This window comes from Myotis davidii, unplaced genomic scaffold, assembly GCF_000327345.1.
Source record: "Myotis davidii unplaced genomic scaffold, ASM32734v1 scaffold930, whole genome shotgun sequence".
Classification (NCBI taxonomy): Eukaryota; Metazoa; Chordata; class Mammalia; order Chiroptera; family Vespertilionidae; genus Myotis; species Myotis davidii.
This window is the reverse complement of record NW_006282518.1, coordinates 877,293-891,195: the sequence shown is the minus strand read 5'-3', so window position 1 is coordinate 891,195 and position 13,903 is coordinate 877,293. Positions and strand designations below refer to the sequence as shown.

General features: G+C 35.8%; 1 protein-coding gene across 6 annotated transcripts in view; it reads right to left on the bottom strand.

The window, feature by feature from the left end:
- CNKSR2 (connector enhancer of kinase suppressor of Ras 2) overlaps positions 1 to 13,903 on the bottom strand; it is a 246,582-nt gene that overhangs the window by 195,504 nt on the left and 37,175 nt on the right. For all 6 annotated transcript variants that reach the window (XM_006752987.2, XM_006752988.2, XM_006752989.2 and 3 more), the window contains exon 2: positions 5,746 to 5,909. In XM_006752987.2, the coding sequence (XP_006753050.1) occupies positions 5,746 to 5,909 (164 nt within the window). The remainder of the gene's footprint in view (positions 1 to 5,745; positions 5,910 to 13,903) is intronic.

Sequence of the window (13,903 nt, the reverse complement as noted above, 5' to 3'; positions counted from 1 at the left end):
TGCCTCCCTCCCCCCCCCCCTATGCAGCCCCTCCCCAGGTCCCACTGAGCCTTGCCCTCTCCGATTTCCTCTCTGAACTCAACTGCCAAATGCTTGCGGGGTGAGCCACTGACAACTCTGCTCTCAGGGCCCAGGGCACCCTCATTTCATCTTCTTCCAAATCCCAGACTGCGAGAGGGCACAGGCCGTGCTGAGGGACTCCGCCTCCCCCACCGAGTGCACAAATTTTTGTGCACCGGGCCTCTCGTCCTACCTAATAATAGACAAACATGTAAATTGGCCATCCCTCCACTACGCTCACCAGCCAATCAGGAGAGTATGCAAATTAACCCAACAAAGATGGCAGTCAATTTGCATACGCAGGGGTGAAGCGGTGGAGCCAAGACTGAAGGCTCTATCTGGAGCTGCAAAGACTGAAGGCTCCATCCGGGGCAAAGACCTGGGTCCCAGGTGCTGGAGGAAAACCGGTGCCGGCAGCCAGGGGAAGGGAAGGCCTATTGCACGAATCTCTTCGTGCAATGGGCCTCTAGTATTAAATAAAAGCATAACAGCTTGAAAGAGTTAATAGACCTCCAAACCATGAACAGCTTAATTCGTTCTAGAATAAGATGGTACAAACAATATAGTTGGTGCTTAATAAATATACACTGCATGGATACATAAACATTAGCTGCCAAACATTTATTCCCATCAGGAATAATTTTAAGACAAGGCAGATGAAAATATGCCAAAGCTTAAAAGAAGCAAATAAATTTGTTAATTACTCTGTCTTCTTATACTAGAACAAATACATCAGTCAGAGGGTATGTAAGCAAGAAAAAAAAGGCAGTTCCCTGGAGAAAGGCAGAGAATTTCATTCAGTAAGATAACATTAATTTAACATCCTCTATGTGCTAAGCACTGACAGAAAGCATACTGGAGGACCAAAAATCTAAGCAAAGAATTATCATGTCGTACAAAATATAAGTTGCCTTTCTTCCCATCACTTTCCACTGTGCACCAGCCAAATAAAAATTCTCATTTCTTTATGAACACTCCATAGTCTTCTTCCTAGGTATATTTCCCCCAACTTTTTTTTTGTCTGGTGAACATCTCATCCTGAAAGTCTCAATGCAAAGCCCATCTACACTTCCTGGATCCCCTAGCAGTGTTCATAATTTCCTTCTGCACTCCCCTGGGATTGTCTTTAAATCTATATTACCTTTCAATGACTATCGTCTTCTTTACTAGATGGCATACATCTTATGAGCACAGATTATGCCTTTTTCGTCATTGTATCCCCCACCGTAGCACTGTTTGAACATGAATATATAGGTGTTGAAAGAAGAAATAAGTACAGTTGATGTAAGAAAAAGTACAAAAGACAGCAGAGTCATTAATTTCAAAAAGACAAGACAGTTCCTCATTCACAATAGCAGAATTTCTGGTCTAGTCACCTCAGCTTGTTGATGCGGGATCTCACCTCCTGATTTCATAATGGCATGTAGAAGTAAATCAGAATTCGTTGCTCAGTAATTTGCTTTATATTCACTGGGAAACATCTGTTGCATAAACTGGAAGATATCTGCACTTCTAACTTGCTGATATATAACCATTAAGAAGCAGTGATAATGAACAACATAAACTGACGAACAAAAACAGATCCAGAGACAGAGAAGCATGGATCAGGCCGTCAAACCTCAGAGGGATATGTAATACCTTCATCAATAAAGAAAAAAAAGAGGCAGTGAAAAGGAAGTTTAATATTTGACCTCTCTGGGGAATGAGAGCAATTTATTGCTGGATACTCGTGTGTGTGTGTGTGTGTGTGTGTGTGTGTGTGTGTGTGTTTGTGTTAACTTCCAGAACAGGTCAACTACATAATGAAGTTTTCCCAAGAAAATTATGTAATACCATGGTGCTTAAACCCACAACTGTAGAAGGATTAAAACTTAGAATTTGAAGGGATTTACCATAGCTCCAGAGCTCACATAGCAAAATGGTCTGGACATATGTCTCTGATGTCATCCTTTTAAGTTAATTTAAGGTCAGCAGAGCTTGTTTGGAAGCCAAACTCTAAAGCCTAAAGGTCTAGACCAGCCGTGGGCAAACTACAGCCCGCGGGCCGGATCCGGCCCGTTTGAAATGATTAAACTATTGAAAAAAAAGACCGTACCCTTTTATGTAATGATGTTTACTTTGAATTTATATTAGTTCACACAAACACTCCATCCATGCTTTTGTTCCGGCCCTCCGGTCCAGTTTAAGAACCCATTGTGGCCCTCGAGTCAAAAAGTTTGCCCACCCCTGGTCTAGACTCTCTGTAGGTAACACTGCAATAATCTATCTTCCTTCTTTAAACGGGCAGGGTACGAGCCTAGTACTTGAGTGGCTCATTTATATGGAGTTCTACTTCTAAGACATACACCCTGGACTTCAAACTCCGACACACCCAACTAATGCTGTTATAGAAGATGTGGCAATTAGGAGACTGCTGGATTAGATGCTCATTTCCAAACCACTCTATTGCACTTTCATGGCCACTCTGACACAGATTTGGAGACCAGCATGCAAAAGCACTGTGGACCCTTACCTTACCTCAAGTACTCATTTATTTCATAGATGATTTTGTGATCTGATTCATACAAGGGATAGAGTGTACATGTGTGTTCTGGTCTGAATTAATTTATCTTATCTCAGGAATAAGGAAATAAGAAGATTGCCAAGCAATTACATAAAAAATGTGTCAAGACTCTTTCATCGATACTTTCAAAAAATATTTATTCAGCACCCACTCTTCCCTGGCATTTGTGCTACATGCTAGGTGTTCAATAAACAGTCACTTTCCCCACATAGCTTACAGTCTAATGAAGAAACAGATATTAAAATGATAAACACACATATACATATATAATTAACATATGACATGATGGTTAAGAAAGAGAGTAACATTGGAGGGTTAATTTTAGATCAGACATGGGTGGTGGAGTGATCAGGAAATATCTCTTTGAGGAGATGACAATTAAGGTAAGACTGAAATATGTAAGTGGGAGTTGCTATTCAATGAATATGGTTTCAGACTCTACTCTTCTTCAGAAACTTCTTTCAGTCTGCTCTTTTTTCCCCCTTGCTTATCCTATTCACTTTTTGTGAAATTTGATGACATTATTGATATTCTTTAATGAAAATAGCATTCTCTATTGCTTCTGTGACAACTCTTTTGTGGTTGTTTTTATGCTTCTCTGACCACTTCATAAGCCTTCTCTGCAATTTCCTCTTCTTCCTACGCAGCCCGAGTGCTGAGTGTGGAGCTGTGTCCTTTGTTTTTTATATTCTAGAGGCCCTCTCCTTTATCTATGGATTCAATCCCTACATTCTTGAGACTCCAAAATTTGTATATTCAGTTACTTTTCAACTTCAAACTAATATGTTCATTTCTGAAGAGTATCTCTTTCTGATAACCCAGATGTCTCAAATTCAACAAATTCAAAATTTGATTTATATTCCCACCTAAAACTATTCTTGCTGCCATTGCATATGTCTATTATTACAAAATCATCGACTCTATTTCTGCAGCTAGAAAAGATGGAAGCTTTCTCAACTCCTTTCTTAATCTTATCTACCCCTCATATTCACCAGCTCTTCTCTATTCCTATTGCACATCCATCCTTGGTTCAAGCCCTACTTATAGCTTGAGTAGATTATTTTAAACATTACCTAATTATTCTCCCATTTTTAGATTATGCCCACTCTATTCCATCATTTTCATTACCATCAGTTACCTTTTAAATACAATTATTTGATTATTCTTGCATGGTTCTCCAATGCTCACATTAAGAAGTACAGATCTCTTATCATGATGTTAAGACCTCAATTTCAGTCCCTGAACACACACACACACACACCCCCCCCCCCCCACACACACACACTTTATTTTTTATTAAATTATTGTTGAAAGTATTACATATTCCCCACCCCACTGACCCATTTTAGCCAGCTCCCACCTCTCCCAGGCCTTCACCACCCTATTGTCTGTGTCCATGGGTGATACATATATGCATACAAGTTCTTCGGTTGATCTCTTCCCACCCACTCACCCTCCCCCACCTTCCCTCTGAGATTTATCAGTCTGTTCCATGCTTCTATGTCTCTGGATCTATTTTGTTCATCAGTCTATTTTGTTCATTATGGCCCTATCTTTTCATGCCTAATTTCCGCTACTGTTTCCCACCGATTTTTTTTCATCCTAAATACCTTACCATTTTTCAAACACACCAGGCAAGCTCTTTATTCTGTGTGCATGTGTACATGTCATCTACTTGAAATACCATTCCCTCTGCTCCTCCATCTACCAAACACATGCTCATTCATATTCTATGAGGTTTCATAAATATTATCTCTTTTACAATATAAACCCATCTATTTTAGGCAAGCTAGTTATTTTCACTTCTGTGCCCCCATAATATTTAGCACATACTTTATTTTAGTAATTATATTATAGTAATGTGATTAATTATTTCTATGTCACTCTCTAGGCTTTTCAAGAGAACAGAAACTAGATTTTACATTTCACACACACACTGCTGAATGTATTAATTGATTTTAAAATTATGTTTAATTATCCACTCATTTCTTATTAAACATCATCATCTTAATAATACTTACTATTTACTGAATGCCTACTGTGTGTCAGGTGCTGAATTAGGCACTATAAAAACACTATCTAATTTGCTTTTTACAACAACATCAAAAGGTAGTTGTTATTATCTCTATTGTAAATAAAATAACTAAGGCTATGGTGAAATTATCTCCTCACAAATGACAGTAATTTACGTAGCCAAATTTCAATCCCAGATTATTATAAGACATGTTCTTTTTCATTGTAGTTCTACCCCCTCACAAATATGTGGAAGAATTTAAAACCAATCAGGTTATTGACATCTTATGTAACATGGAAAAAAATCTATGTTCCTCTCAGAATGTCTAATGTACTAACAGAATTTTGCAGGATTATTTTGACATTGTTTTATCTTATCTAATTAGGTATTGCTCTTTTAACATACAAAAAGTAACCATACAAGATACAATATTCCATTTTTATGGATGCATACATAAAGAACATGTAAATAAGTCTATTGTTTGAAGAATAATTTTCTAAAATAGGATTAATATTTGTGATGCTATATCAAAACTTTTAGAAGTGAATGGATTTTATAACTGATTATATACAACTGCATATCCTAAATGCTATGAAAACTCCTTTGGTGAGCTTTAACTTAATTTTTTCAAGTAGCTGAACGTAATGTCACTAGCTGAGTTGTAACTCTCCTTTTTGTTAATTGTGGAGATTTAAAATTTTTATTTATTGATTTTAGAGAGAAAGTGTGCAAGGAGAGAGATGGAAGGAGGGAGAAAAGAGAAAGAGAGATCCATTTATTGTTTCACTTATTTATGCATTCATTGGTAGATTCTCGTATGTGTCCTGACTGGAGATCGAACCTGCAGTCTTTGCATGTTGGGACAATGCTCTAACCAACTGAGGTACTGGACCAAGACTAAACCTCTTTAATTTGCAATTTGGCACTGTATAATATACCAAATTTAACGAAGGAGGAAAACACTACATCCAGTTGTTTGAATACTTTCTACTAGTACTTAAATTAGTTTTAAAAACATAAGAAAAGAAGAAAGGAAACAAAAAAAAGTTTAAAAGGAAAGAAAATGACAAAAAGTAAAGCTTCCCTTCCCACCAGTTTATGTCCTTACCAGTGCACACAGAAGGTCAACTGCTTCCAAGATCAGCTCCTGATGGCCAATGCGGCTGACCCCCAGGTCTTCTAGCTCCTGATGTGTAATGCGAAGCAGCTGGTCCCCACTGATCTTCTCCCTCTCGAAGTTCTTAATATACTGTTGCAAACAGTCATCAAGACCTGCAAAAGAAAAATATGGTAGACCAGAATAAAAAAAATGAGTTGAACCAAACAAATAAGAAAATAAAACAAGCATTAAGTCCTACCAAGCCACAAGTCCAGTCTATTTCAACTCTGGACTAGTTCAGTAATCCACCTTTTCTCAATCTATATATGTGCTGCAGTGGGAAAAAATCACTTCATCATATTCCAAATGGTTAAATTCCTACTTGGATTTTCATCCGCAATTAGGAATTCCTTACCCCTCTTCTCAGTTCTCTTTGTTGACTATTTAATAAAGTGTGCTAACAGGCAGGCTCCCCTATTTCCAAAGTTATCTGCATCCCATTCCTCCTTCCTTCTTTAATCCCACTACAGAGGAGAGATATATTTCTTCCTATACAAGGCTAACCTATCTCCCTGTGTTCTGGAATTCCATCTACTGCCACCTTAACACTACTTCAACAATTTAAAAAATTAAATGCTCTCTTTATTTTAACCCTTTCCTATTCATTGACTCTGTTCAAACTGCTGGCATCTTAAAAAACAAAATAAAACAAAAACAACACCTGCCGTAGACCAATTCCAGCATGTCATAATTTTAAGAGTTTCATCAAAAGGTTGATGAAACTTGGGGACTCAACAGGGTTGAGTCACACATATAGTCACCTGTTGGAAATGGCTAAAGGCATTTCCCCAAACCTGAATAGGAAATTGATTGTGGCTGCCAGACAGTTAAAGGGCATCTTAATCTACATGTTATTGCCTGTTACTGGCCAAACACCTGAACAGCCGTAGGCTATTCCCCCATTCTGACAATAGACTCTGTACCCTTTGAAACCTTACCCACTGAAGTGTATTATCTCCACCTTGCCTTAGGACAAACTATGTTAATAAAAGCAAGGGTCCTACACAAGGATGCACTCTTCAGTTCCTTTAGCTGAAGGTCCTCTGACCCCCAATGCCTTTAAAAATTATATCTAGTCTCCGGACTCTTTATTAGTCTCTGGATTTCTATGTCATCTACGCACAGCACCTTTTCCAGATTCCTGAACCCTTCTTGATGCTGGGACATGAACCCCGGCATAAATGGCACCCCAGATGGGACAAGAGCAGCCAACAATAAACACCTTTCTTTGATTTCCTTAATCTTGAGTTCTCCAGTAGTCTGTAATTCCCATCAGAATTAAACCCTTTACCATTATTTCCTCAACTTCAATGCACTTCTTAATCCACTGGCATTTGAATTTTACACAAATCCGAGAGTTGAAATCCACAGTGGATACGTTTTCAAGGTTATTTAGGGCACTTCATAAGTGTTTGGCTAGGCTATAGAATCAGTTAGCTTCAATAACCTATAAAATGTCTTCATACAAATGATGAACTAGCCCAAGCATATTACTTCTCTCTAGATTTTTAAATAAGGAACACCAAGAAAATGAGGCAATTCTCAAAAACGAAGGTCTTGATTATATCAAGTAAAGAGATGAGAGACCATAATGGGCTACAACCCAGCTGGAATTACAACAAAGCAGAAATTATAACCAATTAGAGAAAGCAGAGATGAGGTTAGTACAAATGTGCAAAGGGAAGTCAAGTCCCATAACATTAAGTAGCCACTGAGACAGGAAAAACTTAGTCCTAAAAGCCAACTGGTTCTGATAGGGTCTAGTACCAAGGCAACACATGTAGTTACTATATTATCAAGCTTTCTTAATGTAACCTGAGTTACCCTGCAGTCTGTCTATACTATCTTCTCTGTCTTTCATTTTCCGATAGTATGTGTACATTGCTCTCTCCAAGTTCTCTTGCCTCTTTGTCCATTCCTTCTCAGTCCTCTTTCAGGATACTTTCTCCAATTGTCCTAAAACTGTTGCTCTCCTTTCCATGGACCGCATTCTGGCCTCCTTACTTCTCACTCTTTACATTCTAACTGAACAATCTCATCCCTGCCTATGTCTTCACCTACCAACTAAGAGCCTGTACTTCCATTTCAGACCTTGCTGCAATCACTGTCTCAAAGAACGGCAGCACCATCTATCCCAGTATAGAACCCAAATATATGGGAGCCATCTTAGATTTATCTACCTTCCTTATATCCCTGCATCCAACCAATCTCCATGTCCTAAATTGTTCTTCTGAAATATATTTTACGTATGTACTTTCCTCTCATTCCATCTTCCTAAATCAAGCCATGCATTTTTCTCATCTGGATTAAAGCAGTTTTATGGTTTTACTGCTGCTAATTATGATATCCAATTCATTTTTCCCAACATAAAAATTCTGATATCATTCACTATTTCAAAATTTTTCAATGTTTCCTTGTACTTATGACAAAATAAAATCTCAACTCCCTTATATACTGGTCATAGCTCTTCCTGATCTAGACCTAGCCTTCCTGTACAGACTCATTCCAGAACTCACTTCTTTTTTTAAAAAAATATATTTTATTTGATTTTTTACAGAGAGGAAGGGAGAGAGATAGAGAGTTAGAAACATCAATGAGAGAGAAACATCGATCAGCTGCCTCCTGCACACTCCCCACTGGGGTTATGCCCGCAACCAAGGTACATGCCCTTGACCGGAATCGAACCTGGGACCCTTGAGTCCGCAGGCCGATGCTCTATCCGCTGAGCCAAACCGGTTAGGGCCAGAACTCTCACTTCTGAATCTCCAACTTCACAGACCTCCATTACAACAATGCACATATTATATTATAACTCCTTGTTCCCATGTCTGTGTGTCCAATAAATAGCCTGGAAATTCCTTGAAGCTGGACACTGCGTCTTCTGAATTTGGAGAATTGGGGCTTAGCACAGTGGCTGACACAGAGTGGTGTTTAATAAGTGTAAACTGAAAACATTAAACATTTATTTTATGCCATATAACCTGGTCAGAGCCATAAAGGAACATTTTACATAGGAGCTAAATCTAAAAGTAGTGTGGGCAAAATATTTGGTATATGGCATTTTGAGGCATTAATGTCTTGATACATTGCAGAAGAATATGATTGAATGTTATTGAGTTCATTTTTCTTATGATTCCTCTATGGAAAGCAATGATAAAGGATGGCCTACAGTGCCAATGCTAAGCATCATTATTAAGTTTACCAAACAAGTCAGTTACAAGTGGCAGTGTAGAAATAAGGAAGAGAGGCTTGTCCTCGATCTCATTAACTGGTACCTAATTTAGTTATTGAGGTATATTACTCCATAATATAGGATGTATCTTGGCTCCTATATTTAAAATGTAAAATATATGGTAAACATACAGATGGCGTATTATAATGAAATTATAATAATGTGACTTTATGTCAATATATGTAGTTATAAACTATAAAGTGCTTTTATATAGCTTTCTCACCTGAATTATAAATAATCAAAGACCTTATAATATTTGAGAGTTGCTGTTTGGACTGAAAGGTCAAAACCAATATTTCAAACTTAGGTATAGAGCAAATATGGTACAGAAAGAGTCATTTACAAAAAAATCACAAAAATAAATACATAATAAAATAGGACTAAAGGCCTAAATCTCATAACTCTAAGATCTAGGCAACATACACACATAATAGCTAAAACACTTCTTGCTCACTAATACACTATTTTATTTAAAGTAGAGCTATCCCATTTTCAAGAATAAGATATTCTTTAGTGATCATATGACTAGTCTTCAACACTGTAACAGATAAAATGAAAACAAATATATACCAGATTTTTAAAAAATGTTATTACCTATTCCATTTTCCTAAGATTTTTAGGCTTTAATGTTGAATGAATTATTCCCTTAGGTTCCACGAAATTTTACCCTATTTTGTTGATATGTTCTAAATAACTCTAAGTAAAATTTATAACCCCCAATTACAAATTCTTACCTACTGTTCTTAAGAAAACATATAGAAAATGAATTTTGATCCATAAACCTCACAAATTTACCATGAAGAAAATTGTGTACTTGTCAATTGAAACATTAAATAAACTATATACTACTTTATCTAAGACCATGGCTTAAGAGAGTTGAAAAGAAGGCTTGAAATCATTACTACAACATGTTAGTCTTTTTAGTAAATTATATTGCTTTTCACCATTTGCAATGAAGAGGAATGAACATAAAAGCATAGATCTAGAAAGAGGTTCCAAAAATGAAACATTTTAAAAATGGTGACATTAGAGATATCCTAAGGATGCACAAATTTTCAGTAAATCAATGATATTATAGAAGAATGGTGAAACATAATAAATAAATCCAATATAAGGTGAAATAGAAATGGAATTATTACATCTACTGTTAAAAATCTTAAAAACCCACTTTAAAAGTGGGTGTTAGAGGATGTCTACTGATACTCCAGGAAATTTTACTTTTACATCATTTTCTATATAACACATGCTCTTATCTAAAAATAGAACACTCTGATGCTTATAGCAAAAAATAAAAATAAATTCATTGGTTAGAGTTCAGTTGCCACTGACTATTTACGGTGAAGAATAAAGATCAACATATGAAGATTTGTGAGGACCTGTGTCCCTTCTTCAAGATAAGGTTAGAAAATTAAAACAAACATGCATCAATCCAATATCCTGAAAATTTCAAGGCAAAAGATTTACTTTTAAGTTAGTTTTCAGTCCCCTCTTTTTGTGTACACTGTTTTTTGTCCAGATCATCAATGACCAATAACACCATATTCAACTGCCTCATTTCCAATTTCATTCTCCCTAAGAAACTTAATCCTCTATTTCTACCACTATTTTTCCAGTCTCAGAACCTTCTTGGGTGACTCCACAGTTTAATATCTTATCTTTTCAGTTAGTGAGAAATGTAATTTCTTCATTCAAAATAGCTCTTGCTTTGTCCTTTCATTTTGGATCTCACTGTCATCACCTTACTCAGGCTGTACAGTCTGCCCTGATGCCTAGTTGCTCCCCCTGGCATTAGTCTACCATCTATCACTGTCACATCTCTAAAAACACTCTTTGATCAAGCCACTCCTCAATTCAAAAACTTCAATGACTCCTCCTGCCACAAGGTTAAAATTCAAAGATCTTAATTTTTTAATTTATAAGCCTTTTATGGGGGGAGGAGGGTCCTGGATGTCTGTGTTAGGTAGCATTCAGGTATTAACTGTGACATCTACTATAGATAATAAAAGTATTTTCTATAATATAAATAGCCAGAAACTCATACATATAACCATTCTTTTCTCCTACATATAGGATAGTATTTAATCCTAAGTAATCTAGCAAAAGACGATTCATATTTAGATCTGTGATAGTTCCTAAAGCATCTGAAACTGATAAAATTATATTACACTGCATTTCACTAAGTGAATTTTACTGAATTCTAATTATTGGGAAACTGGCCAACCTATGTAAATGTACAGGCTACTTAACAGATACCCAGAATATTTAATAAATATAATTCCTGAAGTATTCTAGAAAAATGAGACTATGTAGTTAAAATTTTCTTTAACAATTGCCTTATAGTTCTGGGAAAATACAGCCATACAAATTCTTGACTTCATTCAGAGAAGAGTTAGCCATCACTCTTACTTAGTAAGTAAAAGTGAATTTACTCTTTGTTCTGCTTTTTACTATACTTAGTTTTACATTTTATCCAACCAAAAAAATAAGAAAAAGTTTCCTTCAAAACCATCTATGTCACTAGACAATTCAAAATTCCAATAAAAACAAGCAATATCTGCTTTAACAAGTGAGAAATAATGTGAAAAATAACAAACTTTGGGGCATCCCATACCACAGAATACTACTTAGCAATAAAAAAAAGAACTATTGATACACGCAACAACTTGGATAGATCTCAAGGGTATTATGCTAAGAGAAAATGGCCAATGTGAAAGAGGTTATACTGAACGATTCCATTTATATTACATGGTGAAAAAGGCAAAACTATAGCAGCTGAAAACAGGTCAGTAGTTGCCAGGGATTGGGAATATGAAGAGGCAGTGACTATAAAGCAGCAGGAAAGAGATTTTCTTTTTGGGGGGTGATGAAATTATTTTGTATCCTGATTGTGGTTTTGGTTACATAAATTATAAATGTGTTGAAACTCCTACAACTGATAACACCCGAAAAGTCTATTTTATTCTGTTAATTTAAAGAATAAAATTGAAAAAAATTACAAGCGAATTATGAGTTATATAACATTTTGAAAATACTATTAAACTGAAAATTTAGTGGAAAAAAATTCCTTCTGACATCATTTTACATAGTGCTTGTCATAAAAGACCCAGGCCAGGGAAGAATGTTTTGAGCATTCCATTCAGCAACTATTTATTAAGCACCTACTAAGTTTAAGGCAGTGTGCATTTAACTACCTTTGAAAAGACTCCTTCACCCTGCTGATTGGCAGAGCTCAGAGACTATAAACAGAATTTCTGTCAGAGAAAGTGTATATGATGTAGAGTGTGCAGACTGGTGCGCGCAGTAGGAAACCAATCACTGTGCCCTGTGGTCTCCAGAAGGCATCCTGGAAGGCCAAGCCCTATTATACTTATCATTACTATTTCTACTCTTCTCCTCAGACCTGTATTTTTTCCTAATAACACCTTGTCTTTAAGACAGAGACTAAAAAAAACAAAACAAAACAAAACACAATAACCTTGATTGGCGGTGATAATGTCAATTGTTCCAGTTTACAAAACAATTCAGCCTTCCTATAATCTGTATCTGGTTCTTCATTTTAAACCAGAGTAAATTTTATCTGGATAAAAACTCCCCTTTCCTATTAAATCACCAAAAGAAAACAAACTAAGGAAGCAGACTATATCAGCTCTGAAATGAGGAGACAGTGCTACATAGCAGATGAGATCCAATGTTAAAAACTAAAAAAGGTACTAGAGAAAACTGGGTTCTGTATCAAAGACAGAAACAAGTGAAGAAAAAGATAGATAGGTTTGACTAGATAAAAATTAAGTTTTTAGTATGACATACTACATCAGAATATTCACAAAAAGTACTTAAAATATATCCAGTGATATACTGTATCAAGGCTAAGAGGGCAAAGTAACCCATAAGCACACTATCAAATTGCTTAAAACTACTCAATTTTAAAGTACTGATATATGGTAATATGAGATAACCTTTCAAATGCAGTGGCACATTAAGCAAAACAACATTTTAATGGTTTCACAATTTTGTAACTTTTAAAGCGTTGTATGCAGAACAACTGGACTAATGGTTTTTCTCAAAGTGATTCAGGACAGCTCACAAGCAAATGTTTACTAAATATTCCTTTAGTAAAGATAAAATAATCTCTAAATATTATATAAAATTATTCTGCAATCCATATTTTAATTTTTAAAACAGTCTGAAGTTATTTTAATAACATGTTTAATAAACAAAGACTGCCTACTATTATCGTGGAGCTTGATGCTATTATATACTTAAGAATTCATATACAATATTTTTCAAATACCATACTTTATCAAAATTAATGTTCAGTTGCACAGTTTTCACTAACTAAAACTGAAACTGTTTCCTTTTTGCAAGTCTTCACAGTCCTTATTAAGGATATTTTATTAACAGGAAAACAACTTTAATATGAATCATATATAGACCAAGTATAAGCAATTAGTTGATGTATTTAATTTTACTACTTAATATATGATCATTTTTGCTTGTTTGTTTAAGGAAGCTTAAGAGCAGCTAAGCTTTTCATCTTTTATTCTGACATTCAAAGACCTCCAACTTCAGGTCCTAACCTATCTTTCTACCATTCTCTCTCATACATTCATATATCTTAACCTGAAGCCAACTTGAACAATTCAACTCTTTACTTAATGTGATTCCTATTATCTAGAATATCTCTTTCTACTAGTACATATTTAGTTGCTGAAATCCTGTCTGGTCTTGATCTTGGAATCAGATGGATCTCTCTTCTCTTAATATCTATGGATTTTACACAATAGTATTTGTTACCTGTGCTGTTTCTTTATAATCTTTGTGTTATTGTCTCACTAGAGGCCCAGTGCACGAATTCATGCACAGGAGGGGTCCCTC